This window comes from Pan troglodytes, chromosome 14 (genome assembly GCF_028858775.2).
Source record: "Pan troglodytes isolate AG18354 chromosome 14, NHGRI_mPanTro3-v2.0_pri, whole genome shotgun sequence".
NCBI lineage: Eukaryota > Metazoa > Chordata > Mammalia > Primates > Hominidae > Pan > Pan troglodytes.
This window is the reverse complement of record NC_072412.2, coordinates 30,939,939-30,950,637: the sequence shown is the minus strand read 5'-3', so window position 1 is coordinate 30,950,637 and position 10,699 is coordinate 30,939,939. Positions and strand designations below refer to the sequence as shown.

The 10,699-nt window shown below is 37.6% G+C and overlaps 1 protein-coding gene across 1 annotated transcript in view; it reads right to left on the bottom strand.

Moving 5' to 3' along the window:
* The window catches only part of RXFP2 (relaxin family peptide receptor 2), a 63,463-nt gene that overhangs the window by 6,828 nt on the left and 45,936 nt on the right, over positions 1 to 10,699 (bottom strand). Inside the window, exons 12-16 of the mRNA XM_522654.7 lie at positions 9,780 to 9,851; positions 9,600 to 9,671; positions 7,049 to 7,120; positions 4,203 to 4,432; positions 3,150 to 3,560 (exon numbers count right to left, since the gene is read on the bottom strand). Coding sequence (XP_522654.2) covers positions 3,150 to 3,560; positions 4,203 to 4,432; positions 7,049 to 7,120; positions 9,600 to 9,671; positions 9,780 to 9,851 — 857 coding nt within the window. The remainder of the gene's footprint in view (positions 1 to 3,149; positions 3,561 to 4,202; positions 4,433 to 7,048; positions 7,121 to 9,599; positions 9,672 to 9,779; positions 9,852 to 10,699) is intronic.

Genomic DNA, 10,699 nt, shown 5'->3' with positions numbered 1-10,699 from the left:
CAGCTCTCTGCAAATTCAAACCTTAAGGGATTACTGTAATCATATGCACATCTCAAAAAATAAAAACAACCCCATTTTCTTATCCTATAAACATGAATAATAAAAGAATAAAAATAAATAAAAATAATTTTAATAAATGAATAAAATAACCTTGGAATTTATCATGAATATAATTGTCTGAGAAACATTATTCCTAATGTTTTTGGTCTTAAGAATGACACATAGAACAAAAATGTATTTTTTTTTATTTTTCTTCATGTTTCTTATAGTAAATTAAACTACTGTGGTTCAGAACCTTTAGACTAATTTTATTAAAAAAAAGAAAAAAGTTAAAAATTCAACTATGTGAATTATTCTTTTGGGCCCAAATGTATTCACAAGATTCCCACCTAACATCACTATTACCTTTCATGCTGACTTCTTAGTCACTCTTTGCTTTATTCTTGCTGTCGCTAAAATCCTGAGTGATCATCTCATTTCTCACAGTGAAAATAAGACTTGCATATATTTTCAAAGTTGTTAAAAAATATGAATCTGAACCTAGACTGTATGTAAGATTGGTGAAGTCTAGGGTAAAAATACTTTAAATTCAAGGTGATCTGTTTTTTTTATCCAAATCATTTCATATTCAATGAAATCATAGTATAAAGCCATACGGTAAAATTTTATAAAACTAGTTGTCTTAGGCCTCTTTCCAAAAAATTTAGTTAAGCGTAAAAGATAATCACTCTGTTAGAAAATGCTCCCCTGCCCCAAATTCTGATAGCAGACTTACAGAAAGGATCAAAAGTGTATGTTCTAGGCTGGGTGTGGTCACTCACACCTGTAATCCCAGCACTTTGGGAAACCGAGGTGGGTGGATCGCTTGAGGTCAGGAGTTTGAGACCAGCCTGGCCAGCGTGGTGAAACCTGGACTCTACTAAAAATATAAAAATTAGCGGGGCATGGTGGCGGGCACCTGTAATCCCAGCTATTTGGGAGTCTGAGGCGAAATAATCACTTGAACCTGGGAGGCGGAGGTTGCAGGGAGCCGAGATGGCACTACTACACTCCAGCCTGGGAGACAGGGCAAGACTCTGTCTCAAAAAAAAAAAAAAAAGTGTATGCTCTAAATGCACGATAGTAATATAAGAAAGATGTTAACAATAGGGGAAACCGGGTGGGGCGTATGTGGAAAATTGTATTATCTTTGCACCTTTCCTAAAATGAAAACTATTTTCAAATAAAAAATTAATTAAAAATTATGTATTCTTATATCTTCAAACAGAAAAAAAATTGTACTTTAGAGCTCTGGGACTCTTCCTCTCATATGCAAATTGATGATGATGATGATGATTTTGTGAGTGTGTGTTTGTGTGTGTGTGTGACTATCTCTTTGTCTATCTGGAATATATCCCAGATACTTAACTCCTTTGGGCTGAGCTCCATGCCTGCATGGTATGCTCCACCAAATGAGTTTCTTCAGTCCTTCATCTTACCCTGTTCCCTGGCTTTGAGCCTGGGAATCCACTATGTCTTCCTGGAACACAGACCCCACCCCACCCTCCTCTGCCTTCGCTTGGCTGATACCTCCTCATCCTTTGGGCCTCAGTTTGAATTCATTTCTTTTGGGAAGCCTTCCCTGTTACTCACATCTGGGGCTCCTAGAACATTCTGTACTCTTCCTTGATGGCATTTATCAGCCTGTGTGTGATGTGAGGACATGTTGACTTGTCTGCCTCCTCCTCTGTGGTCTGTAAGGCCTTTGAGGCTGGATCTGTTGTTTCTCCCGTACCTAATATAGTATATAGTGCACAGCCTATAGTGAGTGCTGAATAAATGCCTATTGGAACAATGCATGTCATGGTGTGTGTGTGTGTGTGTGTGTGGTGTGTGTTTCAGGGAGAGTCTCTATTAAGTGCACCTATGTTAGGAGTAATGAGGGAATGAATGATAAGGAAATACAAAGAACAGCCTGTAATACTCTGGATCCTGGGAATGACATATCTATGACCAAATAACTACCAAATAGGGTAGTGTGTGAGGGGTATTACTAAAGTGGTGCAAACTAAATGTTCTGTTTTTCAGAGGAGGAAGAGAAGGAGTAATGGAGAAGAACTGGGCATGATGGTTAGGGTCATGTCATGATGAGTTTTAAGTGACTAATTTAAACTTGACCTTGATAGTACTAGGGAGCCACTGAAGGTCTCTGAGTGGAGGTGTACACAGTCCTTTTGATAGTCAGAGAATATAACAATGGTAGTGGATAGATAAATGAGAGGAAGGGGAAGGTCCCAGAGGTTACGAGACCAGTAAGGGATAAGGTAATAATTCAGGGTTGAGGGAGTAAGGTTTCCAACTAAGGCAACAGCAGTGGGTAGAGACTGGAAGGAGCAGCAGAAGAAGCAAATTTTGAAGAAAAAGAAAGGACAGAAGAGCTTGTTGGGTCCTTGGATGGGAAGAAAAGATTAGAAGAGAGAGTCAAAAGAAGATCGCCCCAAAGAGAGGATATAGGAAAGGCCTTAATTCTAAGCAGGAGGGATACATATTAGAAAATAGAAAAAAAGTGTTTTTAACTTTAAAGGGCTAAATTTGTCATTCATTTCTAAAGAACACAGAGTCTTCTTTTACAATATTAGAAGGAATTGAGAAAACTGGAAAGGAAAGAGCTTTATTAAGCACCCTTACATTGCTGACTTAACAGCTGCATTTAACAAAGGCAATAAACCTTCCTGGTATTTCCATTCAGATATCTCTTACTTGTCAGTTTCCTGAGTTTTATTATTATTTACTTAACTCATAACTAGATTGTAAAAAAAAAAAAAAGAGTTTAAATAACTTGGTAGGTTTACAGGATGAGGCACTAAACTGGAATTCCTTCAGCTCATAGTCATTTCATATAAACATGAAATCAAAGGATCTTATGGATAATAAAAATATCATCCAGAGATCCTGGTAGTATGTCTTTATTTTCCACACTAAATATTGTCTAATAAAAAGTTTAATAAAACTTCAATAAACACAATAGTAAAAACTTTTTTTTTGTAAAAAAGGACACAGTCTTGACTATATTATCTCACTTTCTGAAACAAACAAATCCACCTTTGCTGAAATTTAACGTATTTCTAGCAAAATTATGTTTTTCCAGGAAATGAAAAAATATAATTTACCTAGGAAAATTCCAAGAGAATACCCTTTGCTTCCAATATCTTCTGTTTGGTCATAATAAAGTGGGAAACATACTCCATTTTTCCCATAAAAGTTTCCAAAATAATCCTTATTCCAAAATGGAATTACAGCTATTAAAAATCCCACCATCCAGATGCAAATGAGGATGACTGAGGCCTGCCGTTTTCCAGGTCGAATGTTACTGAAGGGGAAGACAATGACCAGGAACTTCTCCAAAGTCAAGTAGGTCAGTAGCAGAACAGAGACTTCGGTGGACAGCATGGCCAGGAACCCCATGAGGCGGCACTGCACGCTCTCCATCCACAGCAAGGCATACTTCTGATACTGCCCTCGGTATTTTATATCGAAAAAGCCAACAAAGAACAAGTAAACACCCATCAGGCAATCAGCACCTGTGGAAGAATCGAAACAGTGTATGTCATCAGTTTCCAATGTCCCTGTTTTAGTTTTCTGATTAAGTCTATTTCCAGCATTAAAATTTTCTAATTAGATCTAGTTCCTTTCATCTTATACCAAATGAACTAATGTAAACATCTGAGTACCAAGAAGCGAGTGGACTTAAAAATCTGTAATATTTCTAAAGTACTACACTATGTTTTTATTTTGTAGTTTAAAAAAATGGGAATGGGAATTTTCTGGAAGGAGGAAGGACTAGTTGTTAAACAGTTAACATATAGTATCTTCATAGTTAATTAAGGGAATCATTTTCCAGGCCTAATGAGCATAGGTATCATTGTAATTGAAGTTCAGATTAGTTTTATCACCCACAAAACTTTATAATCTGTCACTTGACTCATTGGTTGCCTATTAGCCCATTCCCAAGACATACTCCTGAGAGCAGGCCACTGTAAGGTCATACAACCTAAAACAAAGCCACAAAGAGCCATAACTTTTATATTTAGAAAAAAAAATGTGCCCAGGATGTATAATTCACATTAAATGCCATTTGTTGAAAGCCAATAAATACATATATATGTCTAGTGCACAACTCACAGAAGATATCCTTAATCTACTTATACTGGAAACATACTTACAACAAAGGATTTTGATGGACATAGCGTGAGTTGTATTTTCAGCTTTAATGAAAGATCTCATGCCAATGACAAAAAGATTTCCAAAGCAGGTAATGAAAGCTATAACCCAGACAAATATTCTGAGGATATTGTTAGCCAAGAGGTCCTCAAATGAAGAAATGCCGTCCGTCAAGGGCATACATATTCGGACATGGGGAGCATAGGAGCAGTATCGAAAGTTTTTGAAATAACTAAAGTCAAAGGGAAAAAAAGTGTCACTTTGCAGCAATGATACAGAACCTACAGTTGCAGTCCTATCGGGGCTGCAACTCCATGCTAGGTATACAACTTCACTAGGTTTGTTTATTTTTGTTTAGTAGTGTTTATATAATTAAAGAGTTCTTCATGAAACACTAGGCAGATGAGGAACCTAAAGAACATAGGAATTCAGTAACTTGGATGAGGAGAGTTTGGGAGGACATGAAAATTTGAAATCTCAGGGGCTCTATGTTCCCTGGTCACATTGGTTTATTGATTATTCTGTAAGGTATTATGAAAAGTGGATTATCCTTGTCAAAGTGATCTCCAGCAAACTTTCAGGGGCTTGGGCTTGGGATGGGAAAAGCCTATTGTTGCTCACCTAGAACATTTCTGTCTTGTCCTGAGTTTTAAACACCGAGGTCTACTGACTTTAACTAGCCTCCTCTTCCCTGACACTGGCAGGAAGGGAGGACCTCTGACACTAGGAAAATGCATTCTCACTGGATCTGGGAAGAGAAGCAGCTGCCTTAAACACAGATTTCTTACCAGGGTCTGGAAGGAGTTAGTTTCTATGGGAAAATAAGTTTGTTTGTGGTCAGTGGAGTTGGGATCTCTGGGCACAAGGCATCTGGAAGTGCTGGAATTGGTGAGGTCATTTGGCCATTGCCATCCCTCAAACCTGTGTGTTTAGAATTTTCTCTCATAAAACTTACTCTATTTTTATTCGTTTGCTACTTCTTTCAGTTCACTTTTCTGCTCTTTGCTGTCAGTTTAATTCATTTTTTGTTATTTCTCAATTCAGTTTCTAGACCAAGGCTGCCTGGCATCAGACCCCTGGCTGCCTACACCACCTCGCCTCTTACCCTGCAATGCTTACTCCACCCAGACACACACCCTCAGACAAGCCATGCTCATGCCCTACTCAGAGCTTTGCTTTTTCTTATGCCCCTGCCTGGAAGATTCTTCCTCTGGATACTGCCAGGGCTGCTTTCTCCCTCCGCTCAGGTCTGCTCAAATGTCACTTCACTCCAACTTCCATCCACCCCACCTCAGTGGTAATCCTCAATCCTCCTTCTATCACTTACCTTGCTTTATTTAAATTTGTAGCACTTATTCACTATTTACTCACTTGCTCCTTTACTCTCTGGTTCCCAAAGCTAAATGGAAGCTCTCAGGCACAGACATCCTCTCTTTTGTTCATCATTATGTCCCTGGTGTCTAACGCAGTGCCTGGCACGTGTAGGTACTCATCAAATACTTCTTGGATCAGCAAGTGGATGATGAATAATTTAGCACTGGGTGTGTCAGGAAGAGAAATAGGAGGCAATTCTTGCCTTCAAGTAGCTTACAGTTCAGCTTCCTAATATCTGGCATCCAATTAAAGGAACCTGACCTATAATGAACTCTCTTTTCTTCTCCTTCCCTGGAGTCCCTGGCACACACATGGCTTGACTTCTTGGTCCTTTTAGGATTCCATTATGTCTGCTATCTTCAGATAGAACCATCTAGCACCACTCAGTGGTTCAGGGCCCCCTTGCGCTGTGACCACACTACTCGTTGTCAGGTGAAAGGGATCGGGGTGACAAGGTGGGGATGTTTCAATAAATAAAGGACAAGGAACATGAAAGAAGAGTAAGTAGGTTACTTAGTAGGGAAGTAACTAAGCTAATGTGTTTTCTCTTAATTGTTGACCTGTTCTTGACCTTGGCCTGAGGTCTATATTTAACACAGCAGTTTCTCCATCAAGTTCTAAATAGTTTGAATTTCTCTATTCTAAGAAGACCCCATATCCTGCCTACAACAAGGAAATGATACCCTCATTAAACATTTATCTAATAGTGCCACAGAAGAAAATGAACAAAGCCATGTGGAAATGCATCAAACACTTGTCTTTTAGTAATCACACCTACTGCACAGACATAAACAAAATGTTCTCCCAAAAGAGCACCTTCACAGCCACCATTTCATCCACTTGCTGCACCCAACTTGTAATCTTACATTGAATTCTCCCTATTTTTGTAGATAACAATGGTTAATTTTTGAAGTCATGAACACATAGATTACACAGTTGATAAAGAAATAATTATGAACACATATATTAACACAACTTACACAGTGCACTTTAGCCAAATATACTAAAGTGACTTATCAAAAACTACTATAAAGATTAATTACCTCCATTTTGTAGTGCACTTAGTAACAGTAACAACACCTGGAATTTATATAGCACCTTTCTTCCTAAGGGCTCAAATCTTAGAGCAGCCGACTGCTCATTCATGAGAGGTGAATTAATGTTTCCAGGTCGCCTGAGTACCATTTAGCCAGTGACTTCATCTTGTGTAATATGTGGCATTCTGGTACCCTGATCTCTTATTGGGCCTCAATTGGATAAACAGCGTGTTTCCAGAGAGAAGGGTCATTCATGTCGGCACATCATAATATTGAACTCTATTTGAACAGGGACCAAAGGTGACAAAATTAAAAAGTTCTCAATAAAATGACTTTTGTTGCATAGAAACACATTGCAGTGATACATTAGACAGTTTACAGGAGATAATTTGAAACATTTTACCATGCTTCCTCCTCCATTTTTTATACATACGTACATGTGAGAAAGATTCTTCATGGGTTGAAACATTCGTGTGTTTATATTTGGAATCTCTATCCTTTCCAGGTCTCTGGAAAATACACACGATAGGTTTAATGGTGTTGAGATGAAACGTTTTAATAATTGCATTCTTCATCATATCCGAAATATAATGCTTCAAGATCTTATGTTACCAATGCAGATTAGAATGAAAGTTTTACAGTACACTATCTTAGAAAATGGCTGTTTCTATTTATGCCTCCTGCAGTTTGGCACTGATTGTGTCATTTCACATGCAGAATTACATTCTAATAGAACATATTCATTCATTTCTTTGATTTAAGAATGGCAGTGGTGATTTGTGTATTATGAAATTGGCTCTGTAGTTTGATTTTATTAATATAAGTAATGCCATAGGAATTAGAGGGTTTAATTCAGGAGATGATCTTTCCAACCGGAGAGCATCACTGAAGTGAGTTTTGTGAGAATCTGGATTTAGATATGATCATTTCTTCCTGGCCTATGTGTCTTTAGGATGGAAAACCATGAAGGTAGCAAGAGGAACTCCAATTCAGGAGTCTTCTAAGACACCAGTGGTATGTCTTAGAATTCCTTTAATTAAATTTAAATTAAATTTAATTAAATTCCTTTAAATCCTTCAGGCCCCATAAAATGTCCTCAAAGGGATCCAAGGATCACTCCTGTTCTCTTAGTTGACCTCAATGCTTGCTTCTACAAATGTGGACACTTTGAAGATCTCTTTAGGATGGTATGAATTAAGAGCTGCCATGTTCTCAGGAAGCAGATGGAGAGAGATAATCTAAAAAGACAGAGGCCTTTTGCTTTTAATGTTTATTTTGAAATATGTCTGATTCTCACTTGGTTTCTTTTTGACTAATCTGAATAAAGATTTCTCAACATGGTTCTGAGTTTTCCTTTGCCCAAGGAGTTCTTGCTTTTTGGAAGTCAAAAATGAAATCTGGGAAAGCTGTTATACTACTGAGTAATTGCATGGCCCCTCTAGCAGGAGACTCTAAGCCCTTTCTAAAAGTTTAATTTTCCTTTTTTTTTTTTCTCTCTGGCTCTGTCCTTGACTTACACAGTTTTAGCTTTATGTGGATTCTGTGATTATTTGATTAATAACCTATAGCATCCTGAAGAGCAGGGGCCACTGTATCCCAAGTGCTAAAACAATGCTTTGTGTAAGTTGGTGGCTAAGATATGTTTGTGAAATAAATGGGTAAATGAATCGCAGGAAAAAAAGAAAGACTGGGCAGGCACGGTGGCTCACGCCTATAATCCTAGCACTTTGGGAGGCCAAGGCAGGTGAATTGCCTGAGCTCAGGAGTTTGAGACCAGCCTGGGCAACACAATGAAACCCTATCTCTACTAAAATACAAAAAAAGTAGCCTGGCATGGCGGCGTTCGCCTGTAATCCCAGCTACTTGGGAGGCTGAGGCAGGAGAATTGCTTGAAGCCGGGAGGCGGAGGTTACAGTGAGCCAAGCTTGTGCCATTGCACTCCAGCCTGGGCGACAGGGCAAGACTCTGTCTCAAAAAAAAGAAAGAAAGAAAGAAAGACACTAAAGAAAAAAAGTAGAAATGAATAAAGAAAAGTATGTAATAAATAATTACTACTTTGACTTTCAGGAAGGCATTATGTAGTGACTTGGTATTTTGGCTTTCAGAAATGCAGTATGCGGTAAGCAAAGAGAAGAATCATGCTGTCCACATCCTCAGGTCTGTCCTTATATTTTAAAAAATAAACATATATGTTTAATATTATGGCTTCTTAAGAATAGGGACCAGATCTTTTTCATCAGTGGATGCTCACTAATATCTAGTAAGAGAGAAACCTAAATCTTGCATTAATTTCTGATAGAAAACTAGCAAGAATAAAAGATGATACTAAGAATTGGTCTTTGGAATTAAAGGAGGAAATGCTTTAGGCTGCAGTCAGGCAACGTAGTCTGCTGTCTGTGTGAAAACAAACAACCTTTAGCCAGCAATTGCCATCCATTGGAAAGAAATCATGAAGTTCAAAGGAAAAGTGGCAGAGTTCTTGATACCACTGAAACTTAATATGGTTGAAATGTAAAAATACTGTACATTAATTTTCTGAATGTGCATATTTGTGGGACAGTTTTTTAAAAACTTATTTAAAAGTAAAACAATGCACTGTACACTAATATCAAGTAGATCCTTGTAGGAAAGGGCAAAGGGGAAAAGCAGGCAAGTCTTACATAATTTGTTTTAACCAAACTTTTAGAAACAAAACTATTGCAAATTTAATTCTTTGTGAAAACCGTAGGATGAGATTTTGCCACATGAACCCAGTTTTCAAGAAGGACATTCCTGAAACCTTCTTCAAGTACAGAAATGGACTTCATACATGTCGAATGGTAAATAATGAGGCTTATTTGTCATTCAGTATGTACTTGATGGGATCTGTGATTCAGACAATTGTCTGAAATGCATGCTCCTGTGTGCAAAATACCCATTTAAAAATAAATGTGTCTCTAAGTACATCCACTAAAATTATAATCAATATAATTGTAATATTTCACTTACAGAGACTGAAGTTGTTTAAGACTTTCAAACTGGTTCTTGTGAAGATACATAAGAGGATTGGATGACAGGTTCCTTTTTTTTTTACCATTAGATGAGAGAGGAAAAGAAGTTTGAAGGTATTATTATTTTGAAAGCTCAAAATATTGCCCTTTAAATCTGATTATGGTGAGAAGAACTTACAGCTTTTGTAGAAGCTTCAAGTCTTTAAAAAGGTGAGGTGATAGCTCCGTTATCATATTGCTAGACAGATCCCTGTTGACAACAATGAAACCCAAAGCAATTACTTTGGAAGTAAATGACAGACTTATTACTCCTCACAATTATCATCATCCCATTTGATGTAACAGAAAATATGAATCCAATTTAACCAACCTGATAACTTGTTACACAATAGGGCCATATGAGTCAGCCAAATGGATACGGTTTCCAACACTTACATGTAACACTTTGCTCGTCCAGTTCCTATCTGGAATTTCCTCTTACCCTCTCTCCAACACATTCCCAACCTGGCTTTCATATCTAATTTGGTTAATTTCCCTTGCTCTAGATACTCTTTGTACACTTCTACTCTTCATGCTTCTGTGATTGCCACTTGCTTCATATACATGGTCTCTTGTTTATCCAACTACACTTTTCGAGGTCAAGTCTTGCATCTTTGATTTATTTTGCATTCCAACCAAGACAATATTGTCCACTCAGTATCTGCCCAGATAATCTTGAATAAGTTCACACGCTTTTAATATGTTCTTCTACAAGACTATTTTTGCAGAAGAAATTGCAAGTTTAGAATTAAATATAATAGGACTGTCCGATCCAGACAGAATCCTAAGAAAGTGACTCTATAAAATGTGGAAAGGAGACCTGTTAAAATCAGAAGAAATGAATCTTTAAGAGTCCAGAGTATATTTCTGAGCCAGAGAAGATGTTAAAACAGATATACAGTTGCCTAACTAAGAGTCAAACAAAAATGATCTCTTTTGATACTCTGGAACTGCTGATGGTTATGTGGGAGTTACAAATAACTATGACTTAGCTCTTTTTGTAAAGAAGCTTACATTTAGAGTAGCAACTAGATACAAACAAGGAAACAATCAAACAGG